A 26,961-nucleotide genomic window follows, 5' to 3' on the forward strand; every position below is an offset into this window, starting at 1 on the left:
AGTTAGAGTATTAAAACATAGTAGAAACTGTAAGGATCCAAACAGTTGTGTGTTTAATGGTCCACACACACACACACACACACACACACACACACACACACACACACACACACACACACACACACACACACACACACACACACACACACACACACACACACACACACACACACACACACACACACACACACACACACACACACACACACACACACACACACACACACACACACACACACGTAGCCGTTACATTGTCGGCTAGTTTCCTTTATAATAAAACATCAGATTTGATAAACTACATGAGTTTAGTGTGCAGAAATAAAGAAAAGGAGGAAATATACTTAAGTTACATTCCAGCGCTGGAGGACAGACTGTAACTTCCTGCCAGAATAAAAAGACTAAATAATCTTTGTTTTAACCGTCCCAGCGCTCTAAGATCTTCTGATGAAGGTTATTAACTACATTAATGAGACAAAAAGACGTTTCTGAAGAATATACGGAGGGATAAGACCAGATATTGATCCCCGATAGCTTGATCTCACAGAGATGAGAGGGAAGACACCTGAATGATACAAATAAAGATGAAAGTTGAACTAATTAAAGCAGAGATATTATATTCTAGGTGTTTTCAGAAGCCTCTCTTCTTCTGATTTGTAGAAAGAAGAAGGTTATTACACTCTGAGAAACATCTGGAATTAACAGTTTGTGTGTCTGGAGAGATTTTAACAGAAGATTACCAGTTGGTTTTTCTGGTTTTAACACAATTTCATCATTTGTGCTGCGACAACTTTTGTCAACAAGGAGGTTTTGGGAGATTAAAGAAGTCTACGTTGTGATTTCCTTCCACATTTTAGAATTTGTTGATGTTTTTTTGGTCATTTTTTCTGATGTTTTTGTCAGTTTCAGTGTCAGTCAGTGTCTTCCAACGCTTTTGTTGCTTTGTTTTTTACAGGTTGAATTATATAATTTCTGGTCCGATAACTTCTGTCGGCCAGGAGGTTTTGGGAGATTAAAGAAGTCCACATTGGAACTTGTTGTGACATTCTTGTTGCCGTTTTTTATCGATCATTTTGAAACTCTTTCTGATGTTGCTGAAGTTTCTCCTTACGTTTATAACTTTTAAAACATCTTAATGACAAGTCTTTACTAGAGGTTATGATTATTATTCATGACACAATTATAATTCTCTAAATGTAAAAAAACATCATCTTAATGACAGTTTAAAGTAATGTTAACACAGAAAGCTAAATAGTTTAGTAAGGTTGGATAATTGGGTCTCATGACATATTTGTGTCTTTATGTTGTCTTCGTATATGTGAAGTTGTCATGACACAGACATCTCAGACAATGATAACTTTGCATTAAAAGTGTTGAATGACAGTTAATGACAACAGTCGTGAACTCTCAGAATGACTCCGTCATGTTCATCTGACATAATGACGGTGTTATGTCAGTCTTATGAACACCCCTTCAAATAAACTGTTACCCAGAAAATGTTCTGTAATTTAACAGCTGCACAAAAAGTTTACATTTTAAAAAACATTAGTTAAATATATATTATTCTGCAAACATTTTGTTATTAAAGTATGTTTTGAGACAGGAACTGCAGATGGAAAGTAGTTATTTTATCTAATTCTGGCATATTTACATGGTGTTTTTATACAACAATGTTCATAAATATGCATGGTCCCTATCAAATAAACCAATAAAATTAAAATAAAATGCTGACATTTGTACTTTTGGGAAGAACTGATCCATTCATCCAGGAGATAATCCACACATTAAACCATGAGGAACATAGTTTAAATAATATGGAAACAGTTTCATCAGCCAGACAGAAAATGATTTATTATAACTGTAAAGAGGGCGGGACTTCCTGTTTATTTCCTGTCCACCCATCAGTCCCAGGTCCCAGCCTGCCATGATGACATGTTCCTAAAGAGTCCAGTGAGACGGAGAGGAAGGTATTAAACTCTGTGATGAAGCATGACTAAGCTTTATTACTGACTCCGTAATCCCTCCCCTCCGTATGGATCCACTTCAGAGTGATGGAGCACTTAGTTATTATATGGATATTATATCACACTGACATGCTCAATACTAACGGGAGAGTGTGTATGTGTGTCTCTGTGTGTGTGTGTCTTTGTGTGTGTCTCTGTGTGTGCGCGTGTGTGGCTCATTAGTACTGAGTTGTCTTAACTTCATTTTTTTTCGTTTTAACAACAACAACAACAACAATACTGATTGAATCTACGCCGTAGCCTGATGTGCCCCCCAAGAAATGTAAAGCGCAATACTTCATGTACCAATACTGCATTTACCAATACTTCATGTACCAATAGTGCATGTACCAATACTGCATGATCAGGGCCCAATGGAACCAACTCTCAGCAACAGATCTTCTTAAATTCAATCTTTAATCTTCAGTCATTAAAAACAGACTTTATAAGTCCAAATAAGCATTAAAAAAGTCCCAAAATGAACAGAAACAGGATTCCGCATTTGAATTTTTTCTTTTTTTAACTCAGAATGTTAACACAAACTTCTGCAGATTATTACTCTGAAAGATGTCTTATTTATTTAATCATTTATTTCATTGTATTAATGTTTTTGAAGGTCGGTCTGATCCCTCCTGGTGTCCTCGGTCTAATGGGACCCATTGTCTAAAAGTTTCTATATATCAGAAATTTGGAGTTTCTTTCAACCAACTTTTCAGTATACTACTTTCATTGAATTTGAGGGTTCAATTTGATAGCATTTGAAGAAAAAAAATAAAAAGAAACATTGAAAAAAAGTCACAAAAATGCAGGAAAGAGCTTCAAAACTGAGGGAAAAAAAAAATACAAAAATGTCAAAATAGCGCAGAAAAAAACTTGACAAAATCATCGGAAAAAGTGACAAAAATGTTATAATTTGATCCCTGAAAAACAAAAAGTTGCCTGGTCGACTGGAAGACAACAGGAGGGATAACACCACACCTGTACCAGTCTAACTGGGATATGATTAGGACTCACACAGACTCCTGTTGCTGCTGTAGGTAATGAAATGCCTCGCTCACATTAACATATTAATTGAGATTTCCCAGCGATCCTGTTTTTTGGCGTCTGGATGCATTCAGCCGAGTCTTTGAGAGGAAACGTAATGAGAGAAACGTTTGTGCTCTCGGTTTGTGTAATCTGCCCTCTCATTCACACCGCCGCTGTCTGATTGTTCAAGGAATGAAAAAGCCATTTTGGATCGGGCGGCGCTCTGAAAGGAGCGGCGTGTTCGACGCGCGGCCCCTCGGTGTCGGGGTCAGCAGAGGTCAAAGGAATTATGATTACGCCGGAGCCTCGCCGCTGGTATTCCCCCGCTGACCCCGACATAAAGAGGCTGATGATGGGACTCCGCGGCTCGGCGGGACAAACACGAGCGGTTTGTTAAGAGACGAGAATCGCCGTTGTTCGGTTCAGGAGGTCCATCTCGACTAGATGGAGGTCGGCGCTTTGATTTCTTTATTTCGTTTTCAGAGAGCTTCTCTGACTCCTGATGAAATGTGGTTTAAAACATGTCTCAGCGCTGAGACTCAGTGAGCACAAGGACACATGAAGAGCTGCAACTAACTCCTGTTTTTATCGTAGCTTATTTTCTTTATTTGTAGGAGTTGTTTGGGCTCTAAAATGGTGAAAAATGTGGATCAGTGTTTTCCCAAGATAAACGTCCTCTAATGTCTCAAAGATATTCAGTTTCCCTGTCCCAGAGGAGAGAAGAAACTAGAAAATATTCACATTTAACAAGCTGACATCACACAAGATTGCCTGAAATTTCCAGCCGTACCGGAACAATCCCGGAAAAAGAAATGGGTTTGTGTGCGTGTGTGTGTCCAGTATACTTGTAGGGTCCCGACAAGTTTAAAGGTCTGTTTGAGGGTTAAGACTTGGTTGTAGGATTAGGGCTAGAATTAGGTGATGCTTAAGGTTAGGGTAAGGGTTAAGGTTAGGCATTTATTTGTGATGGTTAAGGTTAGGGTAATGGTTAAGGTTAGGCATTTAGTTGTGATGGTTAAGGTAAGGGGCTAGGGAATGCATTATGTCAATGACGGTCCCCACAAAGATAGTGTCACAAACCTGTGTGTGTGTGTGTATATATGTGTATATATATATATATATATATATATATATATATATATGCATGTGTGTGTGTGTGTGTGTGTGTGTGTGTGTGTGTGTGCGTGCCCATATAGACTAGTCTTTTGACTCACGGTCCTGGAGGCAGCCGGCTCGCTGGTCAGAGAGAAGGAGTCGCTCGTGAGAGACAGCAGGTCGGAGCAGGCCATGTCTCCTCCGTCACTGCTGCAGCTCGGAGGGGGGGCCGCCGGGGTCTGCCGCAGAGACTGCAAACACACGGGGAAAACAGATCACTGCAACATTCATAGGGTAACAAACCAAAGAAAACTCAGAACAAATGACATGGAAACAGGAAGCACACATCAACACACAGGGAATAAATGAACCAAATCCAACCTGAAAACCACATTTCTAACATGGAAACACACCTTCAGCCTGATTCTGTTCCCATCATTTACACTAAAGCTGCAGAAATAGACACACCGGTCCTGCACACACACACCACTTCCAATCTTCACTCATGTCTCTCCAACAGCAGGATTAGCATATGAGAGAATGTTTACAACTCTAAAATGTCCGCCTGAGTCGGCCTGTTGACTACAATTAGTCCTCAGCAGCAGTTTAACATCTCCGAGCGGGGACTGTCCTTTAACTGTTGAGGAGTCCCACGAGAGCTCATCACACACACACACACACACACACACACACACACACACACACACACACACACACACACACACACACCTCGTTTTAAGTTCAGCTAATTATTTCAACATCTCCGTTACTGTAAATAACGTCGACACAGAGCTTTTATTTCAGAAGTGATCGTCACATGGAGGTTCACTCTGTTTCCCGTGTTCAGCATGTTGTGTGTCACCATGTTTACAGCATGTATGACGGGTCGTTAGGGATTTTATTCAGAATTACCATGCATAAACATACTTACTAAACATCTCAAATATGAAACCATTAACACTTGCATACTGTATACTGAAAAGTCACACACATACAAGTGAAATGGCTTTACATGCAAATAACTGAAGATGTATGCCTGCATACACCTAAAAGGCATTTAGACACACAACTGAAATGTTTTTACGCTTACAGCTGATAAAACAACCGCAACCTTTTATTATTTGCTTCTGTTCAGCAGAATCGGTGCAGAGATGGGCCAACGAACGTGTGTCTTTTCTTTCTGTTTCAACTGAAATCCTCTCACACAACATACTGAAGTGCTTTTCCACCGAGCAGAGGGATTCAGGAGTCAGTAATAAATGCTTTGCCAAAAAACATTTAACCTGTAGGCCTATGTAAGAGCTGTACAGTCGTATATGGGAGCATACATTTTCAGTTGTTTGGCTGACAGTCGACATCACGGCTACTCAAGACAATGCTTGTGATTCCACCAGAATCACAAGTTTTCAGAATAAACTCCCTGTGAAAACTCCTGATCGTAACACATCAATACACTATTTTAACAACTAAAACACAGTCACATATCTTTGTTACGTGTGGTTCAGAACTGAACTAAATGGAAGAAACCGTAGAATATTTACTTTTATGGTAGAAGCACAAATATCCAGGATAAAGTACCGACTAATTTAATAGTAGACAACTAATTCATTCATCTTTGCAGCTCTATAAGTCTGCTCCTCATTTCGTGTAAACAGTTCTTCATTTCTCCTCTACATGTGCAAGGTTAAAGACCAGGGGTCTCATTTATAAAACCGTACGTAGGATCTTTACTAAAAGTGTACGTACGCCCAAAAGCCAAAAATGGCGTACGCCAAAAAAAATTCTGATTCATAAAACCGTGTGTACGCACATCTATAAGCAATGATCCCTTCATAAATCACAGATTACCCACAAGTGCGTACGTGAATCAGCATCTTAGCCCGCCCTCTACACGCCCACGGCGAAAAGGCAAAAGACTCTTGGGAATTGCTGCAAATTGAATTACAATTTCGGCCTGTTCTCGCACAGTGTATAAACCCGATCTATAGACTACATATATTAATAATACAGTCCAAAACAGCAGGCATTACGGCACTCTGGGACAGCTTGCAGACGTGCGTACGTACGGTTTTATAAATCAGATTTTTTTTGGCATACAACATTTATGGCTTTGGGGCGTACGTTCAAATTTTTTTGGGACAGCTAGATATGAAAGAGGAGAGAGAGGGGGAAGACATGCAGGAAATTGTCACAGGTCGGACTTGAATCCTGGACCTTCTGCGTCAAGGCATAAACCTCTATATATGTTTTTTATTTAATGTTTATTTGACAGGGACAAATGCATAGAACATTGCTTTATAAAGAATACAAAGTAGATGCCATGCATACAGGTTTATAGCCATGACTAATTTGCAACCCCTTTCCCTGGTTAGGCTTTTTAAATTAAAACAGAAATTAAGAGTATTAATATAAAAATTTGTGACTATTAAAATACATACAATAAATACATCCCATACATAAATGATAGCGCCTGCTCTACCAACTGAGCTAAGCTGGCCATAGTACACACTTTTAGTAAGAATCCTACACAGTTATATAAATGAGAGCCCTGACAAGCTTTAGTTTGCACTGAATTAACGTGTGAAATGGTTTTCTCCTTATAGCTGAGCTGTGAGTTTCCCGTTATATGAATGAAATGAAATATTTGATATTCTATTCTTTTAACAATTGCTCTGCATCATGTAAGAGGAGGGGTGATGTTCTGCTCGTTTTTTATTCAAAACATGGTGACAGAAGGTTATCTGACACAGTGCAGCTTTTCTATAAAATGATATCTGTTTGTCTTCATGTTGACGTGAATGAAAATTATGTTTTTTCTTCACGTTTTGTCACTCAAACTGAATTACGTAACCGGAGCTGTGTGAGGATTTTAATTACCAATCACATCTTTGAGTGATGAGTGAGAGAGTGTGTTTGATGTTTAATGAGCAGGTCGACCCCGCTGCACGCACGGCGAGGACACGCGGCGGCTATCGTCAGGGTAACGTGGCGCGGAGCGGCTTTAATTGGAGCTGCTGACTGTCACACGGGACGCGGCGTTAAAGCGCGCTGACGGGAGGGTTGGCAGTGAGCTGTGATGTTTAAGAAGGAAACAATTAACAGTCAGAAGAGTTTACACGTGTGGTACTGTCAACGAAGAGCTTCACTTTAAAAAGACTTCTTTAACGGAGGATATGAGGAACATGTTCAGGCGATGGGGACACTTTTCTTTTTCACGCAGTTGTCTTTGACTCTCGATTTATCCAAAAAATGTCCCGCAGCAGCACAGATCTGCAGGTTAACCCGAAACAGCAAGATATAGAGACACCAGCGAACAAGTACAACCACGAGAAACCCAAAATATGTCACGATTTTGATTTTAAATCAAAATATCGATCAAAATGTGCTTTCAAATTTGGCTTATTAATGATATTAAGTTGTGGCTTTCACAAAACTTTCTAAACTTGAATGAAGCTAAAAGTGAGTGTATCATCTTCAGTACTTCATGCACGCCAAACGGTCCAGCTTTGAGTTTGGGAGCTCTTCATACCTTAAGCCAACTGTCGAAAATTTGGGGATTAGCAATTTTGATTGCAACATGAAATTTGACAAGCAGATCAGCAATGTTGTTAGAATGAGCTTTTTCCAGCTTCGTCTCCTGGCTAAAGTTAAGCCTTTCCTTAACAGGCACGATCTAGAGAAGGCGATCCATGCTCTCATTAGTTCAAGGCTGGATTCCTGTAATGCTCTCTATGTTGGTCTGAACCAGACCTCTAGCTCACGTCTGCTGCTGCTCCCTTTTTAACAAATACATCCAGACGTGTACACATCATTCCCATTCTCGACACCCTACATTGGCTCCCTGTGCGTTTTAGAATCGATGTTAAAGATGTTATTGTTTGTTCTACATATGGCTATGTTTATGCCTGGCGTCTTTAATTACTACAGCGTTTCCGAGCCCTAAAACTTTAACGTTTGGAAACAGTTTGGGTTTGATAAACTGCAGGTTGCTTCGTAATCTGGATGAGAACATACGGAGACCTTTGGAAACTGAGACGATGACGCCAGCATCGGCCTCCTGATTGGGTCAGTAATGACGTATCCCCTTCCCTGATTCGTCATGCTTCTATCATGTGACCCTTTCTCAGAAAAAAACAAAACAAGCTACAACATCCCAGAATGACGATCAACTAACCTCCGTTGTCTGTACTGCAACTAAGCCACTAGCACCAATCGGGTGGAGGATACATGCTGCATCCTGTTTAGTATACGTGAATCCTCTCTCTCTCATCCCTGTCCTTTCTCTCTCTCCTCTCTCCCCCATCTCTCTTTTCTCCCTCTCCCCCCCTCTCTATCCCTTTCTCCCCATCTATCCTCTCCTCTCTTTCCCTCTCTCTCTCTCTCGTTCTCTCTCTCCCCATCTCTCCCTCCATCTTCCCCCTCTCTCTCCGCTCTCTCTCTCTCACCCCTCCCTGCGGAGAGCGTATCCTCCAGTGAGTGCTCCGGCCTGTAAATTGTTTATCAGACTCTAATGCAGGAGCCTAATCCTATTTGCATTCATATTAGTTTGCCGTATCGCCTTCTGATTTGAATTCTTCTGAGGGGTAAATAACTTCATGCATGATATCGGTATCTTCATAATTCACATCAGTAAAGTCAATTTGGTTTAAGTGCTCCTCCGGAGATGCTCAGAGGAAACTTATTTGGATCGCTGAGCATGAACACGTGACGGCCGTAATGGAGTCAGTCGGAGAAACGCTGATAGAAAAGAGAGATGCAGAAGGTCCAAGCTGCCTCGTTGGGTCTCAATAATAATGACTTTATTATAGTCTGTTTGGTTTGTTGCATTTTCTGTTGCCGCTGCTGGCTGCAGCAAAGTCAACAGTCTCGATCCTGATTGGTTCACACAGTGTGTCCACCTCAGATATCAGATTAATAAACACCATAACACAGTAAATGTCTGACTGTGTTGCAGCTGCTTGAGGTTTAACTCATCAGTGCGATGATGCAGGATAAGTCAAGTTAATAATAGACCAAATCACTGTGATGTCGTGCTGACACGCGACCGAGACTTTGAGGGGTCGAGACCGAGACTTTGAGGGGTCGAGACCGAGACTTTGAGGGGTCGAGACCGAGACTTTGAGGGGTCGAGACCGAGACCAGACCAGTGCCAAACAGCCAGAGCTTCTTCTCCTGTCTCCCGCATTCACATTTCAAATTAGAAACAAGTCAAGTAATGGGATGCATTTAAAGCAAGAAGTTTTACATCCAAAGGACTGTTCGGTATTTATGGAATGGACCACTGGAGGAAATAGGGGAGGGTCATGTCTTTTTATTCTTTGTTGAGGGGAGGGTCACCCAAATTTTTTTAGTTGGGGGGAGAAGGGGGCTCACCCAACTTTTGTATTCATGAAAACAGGAAAATTTCAAAGTGGCTTGTTTGGTGCATATTTTTCCATGTATCTCTCAGTCTCTACCCTCCTTCCCTACCAGATGGGTCTGACCCATGAGTTTGCTGGGGGACAGGGGGAGGTCTTTGGTGTTTTTTGCCCCCAGCGTCTCCTTCCAGGCAGCGCAGCAATGGTTATGTTTAGGATTAAGGTTAGGGTTAGCTGCCTGCAAGGCACCGTTGGAGGCAAAAAACATGATTGAGCGCACGGGGAGCACTGTCCCCTTGGTGGCTGAAATGGGTATTTGCATTGTTTAAAAATAATTGTGGAATAATTACATCTGGCATGACCAGATATTTTAAATAACACAAGGCAACTAAATGGTGGTAGGTAATACATCTGATTTCATATACTGCTTTAGTGAAAAAAATATTACCTGGCTGACAATGGGAGCAGCAGGACGGAAATGCCACGAAAATTACTGTTGCACTAGTCTGGACATCTTTGCGTGCCAAGGTTGCAATAAAGGTTTCCTAAATGCCATGTATATACATTTGATGTCAGCTTACTGATTGTGTAGATTTGGACTTTTATTCGTTTATTCCACTTTGTTTAAATGGCGAAGTTCACCTCGTTGACCTGTTTGGAGCTGACTGGTGAATGTAACGTGCGCAGGCCTTGCTGGTTACACCGTGACCCTTTTTGTGGATCTACTGATCGGTGTTGATTACTTTTCGTGTCATTGGATTACGGTAAAATACGGATCTTTTTTCTTAACGTGTTGTAACGTTTTATGGTGTGATCGCGCTTCATTACTGCGTTTGGAGAGGCACCTCAACAGACTGGAGGTCCAACACTGATTGTTCACTCTTACATTTGAGTTGAATTTAAGTGTCGGAGGTATCCCGCCATTGTCTGTCTATTGCGTTCCAAGACTGCCGTGTCAGGATTGTATTTCATAATGTCTAATTGTCAAATTGTTAGAATGTAATTTAAAATCTGCTTTAAAAATAAACATATATGTTTTGAATATAATGTTCAGCTTTGTCAGCTTTACCTATGTGCTAAAACATACAATGACTGACGAAGCCTAGTGATGAGTCCATAGCAACCAGTGTTGAATTTGTTATTTCCCAGTGTCCTTTGCTGAATGGTCTCAATGTTTTATTGTTTTATTTCATGTGAATACTAGTTTACTAGAGGAATAACTTAGTATTTGAAGTAATGCAGGAAGTGTGCATTTAGTTTCCATGCTTATTGTGTTTCCACAACAATGTTAGTGAGTAAATCTACTGAAATGGCCCCCACACCATAACAGAGGAGTGGGATGTGTAAGATGAGAAAGCAGAGGTTAACTCATGTATGTCATGGCTGTAAAAACAAAAAAACAAAAAAATCGATTAATGGGCATCTGTACATCTTTGTCAAGTGCAAACCAGTACAGAAGGATTCAATAAAATTGTTGGGGAGGGTCATGCCTTTTTTCCAAATTATTTTGGAGGGTCATAGAAAATTATTACTAGCAAGAGGAGGGTAAAGTCTATTTAGATTAAAGATCCCGAAACTCCTCCAGTGGACCTAAATAAAGAGCAGTCCCCAATCACAGTAATGATACACACATAAATTAGAAAATGCACTTGTGATATCCCGGTAGATAAATTCAGAGGCCTCTTTATCCAAGACAGAGTAAAAATGCGGTCGATTCCGAGACAAGACCTTTCAAAAGGGTCTGCAAAGTCTTGTAGACGCACCGGATATAATGGATCTTATACCATCTTAGCTTGTGGAGATTTAAATCATCTATTGTCTAGAGCAGGAGAGTCAATCTCAACTTCACTAAGGGCCACACTGGAAATGGAAATGTAAAATAAAGACCTAAATGTGTATTTTAGACTTGTTAGACATGTTATTGAAGACAAATAGCCCAAAATCTCAAAATGTACCAGTGAAAAAAAACAATGTTTTTGCCTGCTGTGTCTAGCCTTAAGTTAAGAAAAAGATGTGTAATGTTACTTGACTTCCAGTCACACGCACGTGACACGAAATGTCACATATTATCTGGAAAATAGACATCATAAAGCTGTTTTATTTAAGGAAAAGTTTCCTTTTTGGAGATGCATGGTTTTCATTGGACCTCAATGATTATTTTTATGTGTGTAAAACTCAATATGTGATGTGTTAAAAACATGTTGGTGAAAGAGAAAGGGATCTAACATGTTTGTGATGAAAGTGATCATTTCTCATCTCGCTGTGGAAATAAGAATATTTAAAATAGTTCACTATGAACAAATCGTTGAAAACACTAACGACGTGACGTGACGAATAATTACAGGAACCCTGAGCACAATATGAAAAAGAAATATGTAAAATGGTTGTGAAGAAAGTGTCAGGTTGATGAGAAAAGCTGTCAGGATGGCGGAGCTTTGAACTTGATCAGAGACATCGTTTAAACAAAGAACAAAAGAAGAAGAAAGCTACCAGAGAGCGCCCAACACTGAGACACTTGCCAGCGTTAACGCCATGAATAAAGATGATTCTGCCTCAGCACACACACCTCCTCAGCCTGAGTGATGACCAGCGCCGGGACACTGCCTCCTGCCTCCTGATTGGCTGGGGTCTGGCCCTGGTCGGGGCCGGTGTGTCCGTGATGCTCGGTTTGGTCCAGATCTTGGTGGAAAACTTTGTGTAAACAGACAGGAGGAATCACACTTTACAGTCCAAACATCATGAATACAAAGAGACTCTGGAAGCATCGGGCATTTTTCCAGGGTTCAGCCCCGAATATAGTTTTAAATGTAAGCAACACAAAGTTAAGGTGCGCAAAAATATTGCTACATTTTGTTTGAAGTTCCCGTGACGATGACGTGATGTTTACAGTCTATGGTTGAGGCTCAAACACACAGAGCTGGAGCGCCGCTTCTCTGTAAAAATAGAAATGAAGTCCGAGAATAGCCCCTGTCAAGGTTTCTGGGATAGGGAACATTTCTGGGATAGGGAACTGTTTCTGTGAACGATTTCTCTGATAGGGAACGGTTTCTGTGACAGAACGGTTTCCAACACTGCTAGTGATCCATCTGTGCTGATCGACTTGGGAAAGATCCTCACCTGAAGCTCTGCCACTTCCTGTTGGATTCTGGTCCACTTCCTGTTCTTCTGAGCGGGCATGAGGTGGATCTGGATCACATTTTTGATGCTCAGCTTCATCTTTATTCGGACTCTGAACCTGAACCTGGTATGGACTGGAGTGTAGACTCTGCTGCTCCGGTCTGAGACTCTCTGGATCCTGGTGTGCGTCCAGGTTCATTGTCTCCTTTCTGTCAGAGAGTTCAGCTCTGAAACGAGACGCACAGATACTCAGTCTCACATATATCTGGAGCATCATTTATCCTGACATGGATTCCTGAGATTGTCATTTCATAGGATACCAACATCTTCACTCTAGCTTTAAAACAGAGACCGTTAAAAGATCTGTCTCAGGACTCGAATCAATATCGGAGCATTCAAATGGAAATCCACTTGAATCGGAAAATCGATTTTTTTAACCCAGCCCTAAATATTTGTAGTAGCATTGCTGGAGGAGCCTGAGAACAATGGCTGCTTCTCTGGGACTGTTCTAAAGAAGGAAATACAAAAATATTCATATGTTTCTGTCCACTTTGAATGAAGTGTGTTTTATGATGATAAAATTAGTGATTAATTACATGGAGTCTGGTGGAGTTTGGTGATGGTGATTTTGGGGCCGTTTCATGTTAAACAAAAGCGATCTTACTCTTTAACCCTTGCGTAGTCTTCCCGTCAACCATGAACTTGTTGTTCATCCATGTCAAAAGTGAATTCATGTAACATTTTATCTAATTTTTGAGTTAAAAAGGCAGAAATTTTGAATTATTTTCACTAATAGTTAAGATCAAAGGATGTTGAGTGAATCACAGACTGGTTTATGTCAAAGTTTAGTCAGGATACAGTTTCAAAACCGTTTAAACATAGTAATAATTTATTTGATGTGCAAATATCGTTGTATGGAACCAATACAACGTACCTGCATGCATCCATGTTATTTTTGGGTATTTTGGTTCAAAGAAACCCATATTTCTGTTATAAAAACTTTGAAAACTGGTCAAATTTGACCCGAGGACAACACAAGGGTTAATAAAAAGGATCTTACTCTTTTTATAAAAAGGATCTTACTCTGCTGCAGCTCTGCAATCATCTATTTCAGAGAAACATTTCCTTTGTTCAACACATTTGAATCTCTGATATTTTCTTTTTATCCAGTGTATGACAGGTAACACTAAGTGTAAAACGTCCTGCGGCAGTTTTCAACTCTATATGAACGTGCACTGTGTCTCATCTGAAGCCGTTATATCCGCTCTGTGAAGTCTCCGCACTTCACAGCAACATTTCCAGCATTAATAGAGAAGTCCCACGGGTGGTAATTATGTTTGAGCACAGATAACAAGGATTGCATTTCATACTTGGATAATAACTATTAATAAAAGGAGTGTTTTCCAATTAATTAAACACACTGTCTTTAAGTAACCTCTGGACATTTGGCCCGCGGGCTAAGCTAATTTATGAGCTGCTGCGGGGGAAACAAACGACTGCTCCTTTCATGTGAAAAACCTTCACAAAAGAGTCTCCACCGCGGAGAATATGAGGAGAATATTTCCCTGAATATTCAACTTTGTACATGCAAATTGTTAACATAACTTTTTGATATGATAAAAGCGTGTTACGGTGTCGTCTCGGACCCCCCCCGGGGGTGGTAGGGGGGTCTCGACTCAGCGATGATGAAAGAGGCGTCGGAGCTTTTCCGCGCCATTACTCAGTACTGTATTTAAGGAGACGCCTCTGGAGTATCATCACCAGCAGAGGGGAATAAGAGGTGTGTTCACCTCCGCCCGCTGCCACGCAGCGCTTTAATGAAAGATGCTTAAAAAAGCGTGAAAATGCCATCCCATAATCTGCTGGACCCATCTGTAGAGGAGCAGCTTAAGAGCTGGCGGTGCAGCCATGCTCGTGATGTGCTTAGAGACTCCTTAAGGAGAATGTTTCCACATTACTCCAGCTTCATTACGCCAAATCAATATTCAGTTAGCAGCGCGGGTTACAGACTCCGCCGGGAATCAAACCGCACAACTGCTCCGGGAAAATGAGAGCCGTTTGAATTTGATGTTTCTTTTACAGAGAGAAACTGTCAGCTGGGGCCTTCAGCGAGCAACATGACAGTTTATTGAATTCAATTCAAACTACGTTATTTATCCGTAAAGGGCAATTCAATTTTGCAGTCAACCAGTCACCGAGAACAACAAACAGAGCAGAATCAACATCCCAATCATTCAATCAACCAACATGTCAGCAGCAGCAGGTCAACAAATGGGAAACCCAGGCAAAAGCACACACACAGGTGGCCAAATATAAGATTAATTATATAAATATACAACCATAATCAAATTTAAGTGAAGTAATAAATACATAATTCAAAGCATTGTGCTTCCCCAGAATTACAAGCTCTGGATGCATCAAAGAGAATCTACAAGAGAGAACACAGACAGAATAACCCATGATTCTCTTTGTTTTTAATGATGCCTGAATGAATGTTCTTAGCTTTTTGTCTTCAAGTTGTTATTGTGTTATTGTTGGAGCTTGTATTGCAAGACTAATGTCCGTGTCTACTGACAATACAGTGCCATCCATCCATCCATCCATCCATCCATCAGCCCACTCACTCTGACATCTCTCCATTAGTGCATGAATAGGTCCTGAGCACACACGCGCGCGCGCGCACGTACGTGCGTGTGTGTGTGTGTGTGTGTGTGTGTCAAGCCTGTGTGTAGTGTAAATTGTAATTTCCCCACTGGGGATCAATAAAAAATAAGTATAATTAGTTGTCATCACACCATTGAACAAATGCTGATAATGTGCAGCCCTGCCCAGATTCTGCCCCCTGAAGGAGAGACAGTAGGGCAGTGGCATCAGATATTAAACAAAAGGTAGCTGCCTTCTCAAGAACTCCTGCTGCTGTCTGTGTTAAAGGCAAGGGCATAACTTTGGGTTCAACATTTGATGAAAACTCAAAAAAGGTGACTAAACGCTGAGAAAAACAACAAAAATGTCAGAAAAATTATCCATTCCCCCCCCCCTAAAAAGCCGAAAGGTCAAAAGGCGGCAAATGTCGGAAAAAGCGGCAAAAAAATAATGAAAAAGATTGGAAAAAGGCTACTAAAACATCGAAAAAAATCTGATTTTTTTCTAAAAATATTGGAACATTTTGTCTGCAGAACTTGTTTTGAACTTTTCTTAAGCATCAGAGTAATCCAGTGATTGTTAACATTCCTGTTTACATCCCCAAAGCATTATGGGAACTGTAGTTACAAAACCTTAGGAGGTAAGTGAAAGAATAATAACAGAAGTGATATCAACAATAGTCAACAGAGAATGAAACAGATTGCTGGCTGCAGAAACAACCAATAAATGAGAAGAGGTGTTCCGACAGGTTCAGCCTTAAATAGCTGCAGGGCAGTTCAGTAATTAGGATCAACGGATATCAATCAGCAAAGCTTTTACCTGCAGACCTGGAGGACTCGTGCAGCCTCTGTTCCTCTGTTCACCCGGAGCAGAGACAACACAGAGACTTCACCATCAACAGACCGGAGAGACAACGGATTTCTGCTGCTCCCTCATCTGTGACCAAGGCTGACGGGACTCTCACTCTTCAGTCTTCTTCAGACGCTCCGATGCTAATTATAGGACAAACAAATCAGATTAGACTGTGGCAGAGTGAGCCGAGCTTAGACACACTCTGACCCCTGTTAATCCCACACACTCTGTCTGTGCATCATTGTCTTTAAATTAATAAAGAAATACTACATGGAACACAAGTGTTTGTCCACCAAATGAAAGTCTGAATCATGAGCGTAGTAACTCACTGAGGCTGACTGTGATGTAGGCGCAGCATGTGGACAAACTGTGCTGTCAGTGAAGGGAACTTAATGGACCTTCTTCACAGCAGACATGTTGACTTGTCATAGTAGGAAAAGCACAGCTGAGATTGATCACCTTAACGATGGCTCAGTTCCATCAAGTGTCCCAGTAAGATATTTCAGTGAGTCAGCATGCACAATACCAGGACCTCTCCTAAGTGGAATGCAGCCATCAGTAATGGTTTAATACCAGGGTCTCTCCTAAGTGGAATGGAGTCTTAGATTAAGGTCTGAAATTGAGTCTAATGCCAATCGTACACTACTAGAAGACTTTCTAGAAGAAAAGAATGAAGTCTGACACCATCTCACATCTACCGCTAAAGACTGCCATCATATGTAAAGACTGGAGATCTTGCAGGGTAAAACTTTGCCAACTTTAACCAAGCAAGCTAGACTTTAGTATTTTCAAAGTATTCTAGCGTAGTGTACACTATGATGGTCCAGACTCCAGACTCTCAGGAATTCATTCAGATATTAGTCGGAGACAGAGGAATCGTTTGGTCTGCCCGATTTTAGATGTATTGATTATGGAGGACAGGCCTCATTATTGAACGATTATTCATTTTGTATACCAACACTCTCAAGTCTCTCTCTCTCTCTCTCTCTCTCTCTCTCTCTCTCTCTCTCTCTCTCTCTCTCTCTCTCCCTCCCTCCCTACCTTTCTGTCTGTTTCTACCTCCCTCTCTCTCTGTGTCTCCCTCCCTTCTTCCCTCTCTCTCTCCCTCCATGCCTCCCTCTCCCTCTCAGTGTTGAGTCTCTCAGCAGTAGAAACACAAACTAAACTGATGCTCCTTGACTCTCCTCCGTTTTTAAACCTCCTCTTCCCTCCTCCTCTTCCTCCTCCTCCTCCTCTCTTCCCTCTGCTGTCTCGGGGAACCGCGCGCTTTGGCTCTCCGATGTGAGGAGTTGGCCCGTGCGTAATAGTCGGGCTCCGTGCGCGCCGCCATGGCTTATCCTCCTCAGGGTTTCCTGTTCCAGCCGTCCGTGTCTCTGGCTCTGCACTCCTGTCCGTCCTTCGGCTCCGGACTCCTCCTGGGACCGAGGACGGAGGAGCTGGGCCGCTCCTCTTCGGGCTCAGCCTTCGCTCCGTACTCGGGATCAGCGAACTCTCCCGGTTTCAGCTCGCAGCTCCCGTACGGCGGGGAGCCCCGGGCCGCCGCCGCCGCCGCCGCGCTCGGCTCCTATGTGGTGAGTGTCCGCAGCAAAGCGGCTTGGTTTACAGACTATATCACATTTATTAAACAGGGTTCCGGATTAACTGTGTGTCCAGCATGCAGCCAGAGGGTTAGTGGATGTTGTCTGTCTGTACTGAGGCAGATTTCAAACCATCTGCGTTGGTTGGAAAGTATTTTGGGTTAACTTCTGTTGTTTTAAATGCAGCGTTCAGAATGAACTTTCTGTCCCCCCAGCCATTAATGTTCAAATGTTATCAGACAATCAACAGATTAAGATTAAGATTCATTTTTTTTGTGGCTGGTTAGTGAAGCAAATTTAACAGCCACTCGCATATTTTACGACAACGTAGCCTGTGCAACACACTCAGATTACAAACACAAAACAGAACAACACAGAAAATACAATCATAAGAAACATAGAAAGATTATAAAACATCCTGAATAGGAACATGATTTGATCCATAAATTAGAATAATGCTGATACTTGTAAAGCCGTTACAAGTAGAAGTTTGCAGGTTTCAAACCAGATTTCTAAATTGTCCAAGAGGCACAAGTGAGATGACTTTGAAGCAAGCGTATTAATAATAATAATAATAATAATAATAATAATATCACACACGCTGACCCAAAATACTTTCCAACCAACACAGAGTTTATAATCTGCCTCCAAATAAAACAACCTTAAAGCAGCGGGTTGAGTTCTGGTTCCGGGCGGTTCTAGTTGGACATAAAAAAAAACCAAAAGGCATCGCTCGTGCTGCGTCACGGGGCTCCGCGCGCAAACGCAGGCGTGTCAAAGAAAGTGAGATTTAAACATGAAATAATGTGGACAGCTTCAGGTACTAACTGTAGTCCAACCTCTGGGCTAAATGGAGTTATTTATCGATCACATTTCTTCTCTTTTATCACTTATTGTTTCTGAGAAAAGTGACTTTCATGTTTGTGTATTTCATGTTTTTTTTTTTTACATTTTTAGTGAAATGAAATCCAGAACAGGAAAACTAAAAACCCGCGAGCTGTGTAGAGATGGAAAAAAAGAAATCACTTTTTTAAATTGAGATGTTTTTTTCTGTCACCCGAAATCATTTTACACTTTTTAAATTGAATCTGTTTTTCTGGTGTATTTTTTTTTTTTAATTTATTTTCTTTCTCATGAATTTAAAACAAATCTTTACCTGGAATATATTTGAGAGATTTGAATACATTTTTTATGTATTCATGATATATTGGAGAATCACACAAAACAAACTGAATCAATCCATCCAGATGTGTGAAGTGAATCTAAACAGACTCAAATAATATTTAATAATATATGTTTGTTTGTGGAAATGAAATTTGAAGTTGCAGCTATATTCTGAAAGATTTAAAGATTTAAAGAAAGGGTTTCAGGTTTATTATCTATTATAACTAATCTGCTTTGGTGCAAAACAATGAAAACAACAACAAGAGGAAATGACAAATAGACAGAAATAAAGAGAAATAAACTGCGACAGTCAAGAATATAAATGTAGAAACATTACCACAACATATGAAGAAGATACTATTCAATACTACACTATACTAACAAGTATTATGACCAAATATGTTAAATGTAGAGACGCAAAAATGAATGATTATTTCAATTAATCTGCAACTGGGGTGCCCGGGTAGCTCACCTGGTAGAGTGCACACCCATATATAGAGGTTCACTCCTCGATGCAGCGGCCGTAGGTTCAACTCCGACCTGCGGCCCTTTGCTGCATGTCATCCCCCTCTCTCTCCCTCCTTTCATTTCTTCAGCTGTCCTGTATAAATGAAGGCCTAAAATGCCCCCAAAAAATCTTTACAAAATGAATCTGCATCTAGTTTGAGTCATTTCTTTATGATAAATCAGGTAACCTTGTGTGATGTCAGCGTGTTAAATGTGAATATTTTCTAGTTTCTTCTCTCCTCTGGGACAGGAAACTGAATCCTCCTTCCTTCCTTCTCTCCCTCTCTTTCTTTCCTTCCCTACCTCTTTTACATACTTCATTTCTTATGTCTTCATTCCTTCCCTTTTTCCACCCTTCCCTCATGTATTCTTCCTTTGCTTTCTTTCCATTATTTCTTTCTTCCCTCTTCTTTTCGTCCTTCCTTCTCTTCTTACATACTTTCTTAAAAACTTAAAGTGTGCATCTGCAAAGATTCATTGATTAGTTATCAACTATTAAATTAATCTGACAATCTATTAATCAGTTTGATTATTTGTTATAATAAATTAGGTAATTGTGTGATATCAGCATGTTAAATGTGAATATTTTTTAGTTTCTTCTCTCCTCTGGGACAGGAAACTAAATCATCCTTCCTTCCTTCTCTCCTTTTCCTTCCCTACCTCTTCTTTTTTCTTTTAATCTTCTTTTCCTTCTTCCCTACATACTTCCTTTCGACGATGATAAAAATCGTTAGTTGCAGCCCTAAAAATCTGTTTATGAATTTGAATCTGTACAGTTTTGTGCAAGATGTGTCAGAACATAATACTAATAATAATAATAATAATAATAATAATGTGAGATTTAAAGACAGACAGCAGTAGAGATAAAATGATAATGTGCTTCTTGGATGCACGGTGTGGCCGTGTGCAAATGAAAACCTGTTTGTGTGTTTTAATTAAAGCTTTTTTTAAGCGATAGTCTGATTAAGATTAGTAATCTGCTCTCTGCTGAAGAGCTGCCAAGAAAAACAGCTTCGGCTCGCAGACAGAAAACACTGTGACGCGTGCGTTAAGTCGAGCCAAGGACAGAAAACTGGCTTCATGTTTTTAGAGTCGTGGTAATGGTCTGTCCCCGGGCATCTAAAGAAGTACGTCACACAGGCCAAGAGAAGAACAGGAGGATGAGGATTTAAAACAATCCATGTTCCGATTCAAAATCCATCTGCATTTGAATTATCAGATATTGATCCTTTAAATCCTGAGACCAGTGGTGTAGTCTACATGATACACAGTATACCCACTAAAAAAGCTCCAGGATTTCCATATACCCAGTTAAAAATGTTAAGTGACATGTTGTTAACATATTTTGCATTATATTTTTGATATATTTTTAATTGTCATCTGTGTTTTCTTCTTCACACAGGCTAAATAAAGGGATTTCCACCGTAAATTGGTGCAAAAAAAGTGTATCCGAACGCAGGAAAGAAAGTCTTTAACGTCTTTAACCCAGACCCTCTACTTTGATATGCCCCCCCCACCAAGGCCCATCCTGGCCCATACATATAGTTTACCCACTACAACACATTAGACTACACCACTGCCTGAGACAGATCTTTTAGAATAGAATAGAATGCCTTTTATCACTATACACATGTACAACGAGATTAAAACCAACTCATTTTCCAGTGCCAACATGTACGTAAACATAAATATAACAACATGGAATATGGGGGGTGGGAGGGTTACAACCCCCCCAAAAATCATAACTGGGCTTTTTCCAAAGTTTTTTTTGCCTTTTTTGGACGTTTTGGTCACAGTTTCAATGTTTTTGTCGCTTATTTGGGAGTTTTCGCCGCCTTATTTAATAAAACATTTACGTTTTTATTGCCTTTTTAGAGGACTTTCACCCAGGAGACCGGGGTTCATGTCCTGTTTGAAAAGAAAAGGAAACAGAGAGGTTTTTTTTAACTTTAGGGAACAAACGGAGCTACGTCCTTCAGGAAGTGAATTAACGTCTGATTTATGGGGGCGTTTTTCAGGGAAGGACAGTCTCTAATAATCTCTCCATTGCCTGTTTCAGAGTCCAGGGTATGATCCGTCCTCGGGTGTCTCCGGCTCCTTGGACTACCACCCGTTCGGGGCCTTGGGGCCCTACCCTTACGGAGACCCCGCCTACAGGAAGAATGCCACGCGGGATGCTACGGCCACGCTGAAGGCCTGGCTCAACGAGCACCGGAAGAACCCGTACCCCACCAAGGGAGAGAAGATCATGCTGGCCATCATCACCAAGATGACGCTGACGCAGGTGTCCACCTGGTTCGCCAACGCACGCCGGCGGCTGAAGAAGGAGAACAAGATGACGTGGACGCCGAGGAACCGGAGCGAGGACGAGGAGGATGAAGATAACATCGACCTGGAGAGAAATGACGACGAAGACGAACCGATCAAGTCTGTCAACGGCGAGCTCGAGACCGATAGAGAAGACGGTGAGTCAGAATGATCAAATCGTTTGAGCTTTAATGCTGTTTATGGTTTTATTTTGTTGGTTTTGTGTTTCTGCATGTTCATGTTTCATAGCAGACTCATCTGTGAATCTGTCCTATTTTAACGATCTGGCACCGGAGTGTTTAGGGCGTGTCCAAATCCACTTTTGCTAGTTTGACGGTGGTAAAAAGGTTCCCTGCACCGGGCACAGGGTCCAGAGGGTTGTCCTTAGTGTCTTCATTAATCAGAGGTGTGTTTTGGGTGTAACATGCAATCAACCAATCAGAGATCATCTCCCATTTCCTTTAAAAGCCAGGTGCGTTTGGACCTTGGAGCATTGCTGTTATGATGTAGATGTAGATGATTTGCACTGTAATATTTTTATTAGCAATCTTCTGCATGTGTGTGTGCTGCTGTGCGTCCCTGTGTGTGTAACAAGCATAGTGTGTGCACTGTGCACGAGCCTAGGAGCATTTTACTAATGCTCTGTTAAAATAACAATGAAATGCTGCGTTATTGACTTTAGACCAGGTTTTTGTTGGTCAATGGTGCGATCACTTCCCGCTGCCTCAAGATAGCAATACGCCCAGAATGCACCTGAACACACCTCCCTGTAAGACCAGCACGCCAAGAATGCACCTGAACACACCTCCCTGTAAGACCAGAATGCCCCTGAACACACCTCCCTGTAAGACCAGAATGCACCTGAACACACATCCCTGTAAGACCAGCATGCCCAGAATGCACCTGAACACACCTCCCTGTAAGACCAGCACTTCCAGAATGCACCTGAACACACCTCCCTGTAAGACCAGCACGGCCATGGGCCACAGATGGGTGCAGGTGCATTTGTTATTTAAACGGCGCGGGTACTGGACGGGAAACTGACAACTGGGTCGCTCTTAAACTAGCAAAGACACTTGCGTCGGGCTTTGAGCCGCGCCGGGTGCAAGATAGGGTCCTATGAGTCCTTTTGTTAGTTAAATATACCGAAAAGTGTGTCGGGTGTTTTAAAACCAAAGTAAACCAAACCTCTCCTGTGTGTTTGTGCAGCTTCTCGTCTTCCTGCCTCTGTGGGGACCGCCTGTGTGTTGGTGTACAGAGAGGACAGCGGTAGCAGCAGTGACACTGACCCAGACTTTAAAGACTCGGGGGACCAGAGGCTGCCTCTCCTCCCGGTCCCCACTCCTCCCCTAAACACACCCCTGGGGACGGTCAGAATGCCAGAGACGGAGCGACCGCCGAGCCCGCCGTCTAAAAAGCACGTTTACTCTTGCGGCGCCATCCAGGGACCGAACCCGGCTCCGAAACCCAAACTGTGGTCCCTGGCTGAAATCGCCACTTCTTCGGATAAAAGTAAAGGATCTAGTGACTCTTCACAGAGCAGGGGGGCCCCGGTCCGGACCCCGTACCTGCACAGTCCCACCCTGCCCCGACACCTCTACTATGCCTCCCCCTTCGTCCCGGGATACTCGAGCTACGCCGCTCTGGGGCCAATGCACGGCGGCTCACACATAGGCGGATTACAGCAGACGATGCTGCAGAGAGCCGAGGCGATGGCCAGAGACTGCAAACTGCGCAGTCAGAGCCAGATGGAGCTGAACAAACTCAAGGAAGGCACGACGAACCTTTGAACACGTTATCCACCGGGACCGGTGAACCTGGGTAGACGCTCGATCAATAGATGCACGTGTCAACACGGGCAGGCGTCAACACTGCAGGCTTTAACACTGTTCAACAGACGTCACTGCATTGTTTACACTTTACTATTTTGGTTGCTGATCTTGATAATAAATGTTTCCCCAATTTTGGATCACATTCCTGTTGGAACCGCCTCAGTCTCACTCCCAGCACATCAGTTACAGTTACTGACGCAAAAAGTCTCCTTTAGCGTCTCAGTCAGACGTAGGGAACTAAGTCCAGTATAATCCCATCCACGGAGATATCTGATGCTCTGGGTAACACTTTGGAGTAATTGTTAAAATGCTGATTGAAGACTTTTGGTGTCATTTTAGATGCTCTGGGTAGGGCGTATTTTTTTAACGTGCAGGATAAAACTACTATCCTGTCTCTCTACATACTACTCTCTACTACTGTCTCTCTACATACTACTCTCTACTACTGTCTCTCTATATACTACTCTCTACTGCTGTCTCTCTACATACTACTCTCTACTACTGTCTCTCTACATACTACTCTCTACTACTGTCTCTCTACATACTACTCTCTACTGCTGTCTCTCTACATACTACTCTCTACTGCTGTCTCTCTACATACTACTCTACTGTTGTCTCTCTACATACTACTCTCTACTGTTGTCTCTCTACATACTACTCTCTACTGCTGTCTCTCTACATACTACTCTACTGCTGTCTCTCTACATACTACTCTCTACTGCTGTCTCTCTACATACTACTCTTTACTGTTGTCTCTCTACATACTACTCTCTACTGCTGTCTCTCTACATACTACTCTTTACTGTTGTCTCTCTACATACTACTCTCTACTGTTGTCTCTCTACATACTACTCTCTACTGCTCTCTCTCTACATACTACTCTACTGTTGTCTCTCTACATACTACTCTCTACTGTTGTCTCTCTACATACTACTCTCTACTGTTGTCTCTCTACATACTACTCTACTGCTGTCTCTCTACATACTACTCTCTACTGCTGTCTCTCTACATACTACTCTCTACTGTTGTCTCTCTACATACTACTCTCTACTGCTGTCTCTCTACATACTACTCTACATACTACTCTCTACTGTTGTCTCTCTACATACTACTCTCTACTGTTGTCTCTCTACATACTACTCTCTACTGCTGTCTCTCTACATACTACTCTCTACTGCTGTCTCTCTACATACTACTCTACATACTACTCTCTACTGTTGTCTCTCTACATACTACTCTCTACTGCTGTCTCTCTACATACTACTCTCTACTGTTGTCTCTCTACATACTACTCTATACTGTTGTCTCTCTACATACTACTCTCTACTGCTGTCTCTCTACATACTACTCTCTACTGTTGTCTCTCTACATACTACTCTCTACTGCTGTCTCTCTACATACTACTCTCTACTGTTGTCTCTCTACATACTACTCTCTACCGCTGTCTCTCTACATACTACTCTCTACTGCTGTCTCTCTACATACTACTCTCTACTGTTGTCTCTCTACATACTACTCTCTACTGCTGTCTCTCTACATACTACTCTCTACTGTTGTCTCTCTACATACTACTCTCTACTGTTGTCTCTCTACATACTACTCTCTACTGCTGTCTCTCTACATACTACTCTCTACTGCTGTGTCTCTTAATACTACGTCATCTCACAGCCCCGCGTTTAGCTGCTGCTCTGCCCGATGCGTGCCATACATCTGGCGCTGAGAGTCGCTGACCAAGCACCAGTATAAGAGTTAGGAGTGAGATCTGGTTGTTTGGAACATGTTTGAATGTGTAGTGTTTGGTTTAGAAGCCTACCTGGTGATTTTGCTGCTATACTCTGTAACAGTCATTCCACTGCTATATGTAGCTACATGCTACCGTCAGGGAAACCCGTTATTTTGGTTGCAGATGACGTGCAGACATATAATAATTTGTTGACACGTGCATCTGGTGCAATCTAGCCGCAAACCCTGGGACCGGTGTCGGTGCGATTCTCCTCTGAAACGTCCTGGATATCAAAGAAAACTTTATTAAACACAGACGACTGACTTTTATTTAGAAACACAAATATTCAATTTTAGATGTTTTTTCTATGTTGATAAGATGTAATCTTTGTAGTGCGTTTCTGCACAGAACATGAAGTACCATTAAAAGCTAGTTTTATTAATACCGAACTGACCACCTGCTATTTGTTGACGGATATATATACATATTGTTCATATTCACTTTAAATCAAAGCTCAGGGGAAATATGAACAGGAGTTTTTTTTAATTATCAGCTGCAGAAAATTGAACCGGAGAGTTGAACAGGAGGCAAAGATATGCAAATAATATAATAATTATAAATTATTATAAATGTCAATAAATCCTCTTAGAAATCAGAGAAAGACTTCTCTTCAGTATCAAAGGAATCCAGTGATAGGTGTCTGTACATCTGACTTTTTTCTCAAAATGTTCCAACTTTTATGTCATTCACATGATTCTTAAACTAATGAATGGATTTATTGATTTTAAATATTTGAAATGTAGCTTTTAAAGATTTTTTAGGTCATAATATTGTTGTTTGGACACTGACAGTGCAGAGCTGCATTGTCTTTTCAAACAGCATGTTTAATTTTTTTACCGAAAATGTTTAGTGCTGCTCAGAGGAACACACACACACACACACACACACACACACACACACACACACACACACACACACACACACACACACACACACACACACACACACACCTTTCAGCCCGGAGAATATCAGCAGTTAAGAGGCTTACATTTTTTACATCTTTTACATTTTCTCGGGGCATCTTTGAGGAATTAATTGTGTAAATTTCAGACGGACTTGCTTCTCTTTTGATCCTGATCCTACAGCAACAAACAGGAAGTGTGTATCAGTGCAAGTGCTGTGCACAATTACACGCAGAGAGTTAAATCTGTGGACTGAACGGCTCAAAGGGCCATGTTCCAGGAGTAAGAGGACGCTCTTCCCAGTGGCTGTAAATGTACTCATGTTTAGTAAAGAAGTACACAGACGAGTATTTACATCTTCACTACATTCATCTTGAATCATACTTTTCTTTCCAGGTGTTATGTTCAGAGCTGCAAAGATTAATATACCAGTTGTCAACTATTAAATTAACCACCGACTATGTTGATAATCGATTATCAAAACAGTAAAACTTCTGTGATTGCACAACTCCAAGATATTCAGTTTACTGTCACAGAGGAGTCTGGAAACTGAATGTAAAGGCTGTTTTATGGTCCTGCAGAGCTTTCACCGTAGCCGATGTAAGTGGCCTGATGTTTATACTTGTGCGCTGGTGTGTGCGTCAAGCCGGCATGTGTGTGTGTGGAGTGTGTTTTAGAGCGAGGGAAAATTGAGAGAGTGACAGTGATCAGCTTCGGAGTAAGTAGTTATTCTAGAGTCCTAGTGAGAGAAACAAAGTGTCTCCCTTGTTCTTTCTGACCACAATGGGAAATCTGTAGC

At 41.5% G+C, this 26,961-nt stretch overlaps 2 protein-coding genes across 4 annotated transcripts in view; one reads left to right on the forward strand and one right to left on the reverse strand.

The window, feature by feature from the left end:
* Positions 1 to 16,541, reverse strand: part of LOC114560474 (ankyrin repeat domain-containing protein SOWAHC) — a 42,022-nt gene extending 25,481 nt beyond the window's left edge. For both annotated transcript variants that reach the window (XM_028585869.1, XM_028585868.1), the window contains exons 1-5: positions 16,420 to 16,541; positions 16,058 to 16,230; positions 12,596 to 12,822; positions 12,045 to 12,169; positions 4,241 to 4,372 (exon numbers count right to left, since the gene is read on the reverse strand). In XM_028585869.1, the coding sequence (XP_028441670.1) occupies positions 4,241 to 4,372; positions 12,045 to 12,169; positions 12,596 to 12,794 (456 nt within the window). In that variant the 5' untranslated portion in view covers positions 12,795 to 12,822; positions 16,058 to 16,230; positions 16,420 to 16,541. The remainder of the gene's footprint in view (positions 1 to 4,240; positions 4,373 to 12,044; positions 12,170 to 12,595; positions 12,823 to 16,057; positions 16,231 to 16,419) is intronic.
* A 75-nt stretch (positions 16,542 to 16,616) lies between these two features.
* LOC114560460 (iroquois-class homeodomain protein IRX-5) lies at positions 16,617 to 23,898 on the forward strand. 2 transcript variants are annotated; one of them, XM_028585846.1, is made up of 4 exons: positions 16,748 to 16,832; positions 17,221 to 17,661; positions 21,398 to 21,803; positions 22,855 to 23,898. In XM_028585846.1, the coding sequence occupies exons 2-4, from the start codon at positions 17,419 to 17,421 to the stop codon at positions 23,433 to 23,435; spliced, it is 1,230 nt and encodes a 409-aa protein (XP_028441647.1). In that variant the 5' UTR covers positions 16,748 to 16,832; positions 17,221 to 17,418; the 3' UTR covers positions 23,436 to 23,898. The 2 variants fall into 2 exon arrangements, with proteins under 2 accessions (XP_028441648.1, XP_028441647.1); XM_028585847.1 differs by lacking the exon at positions 17,221 to 17,661 and having other exon boundaries at positions 16,617 to 16,832.
* The last annotated feature ends 3,063 nt before the right edge of the window (positions 23,899 to 26,961 follow it).

This window comes from Perca flavescens, chromosome 8 (assembly GCF_004354835.1).
Source record: "Perca flavescens isolate YP-PL-M2 chromosome 8, PFLA_1.0, whole genome shotgun sequence".
Taxonomy (NCBI): domain Eukaryota; kingdom Metazoa; phylum Chordata; class Actinopteri; order Perciformes; family Percidae; genus Perca; species Perca flavescens.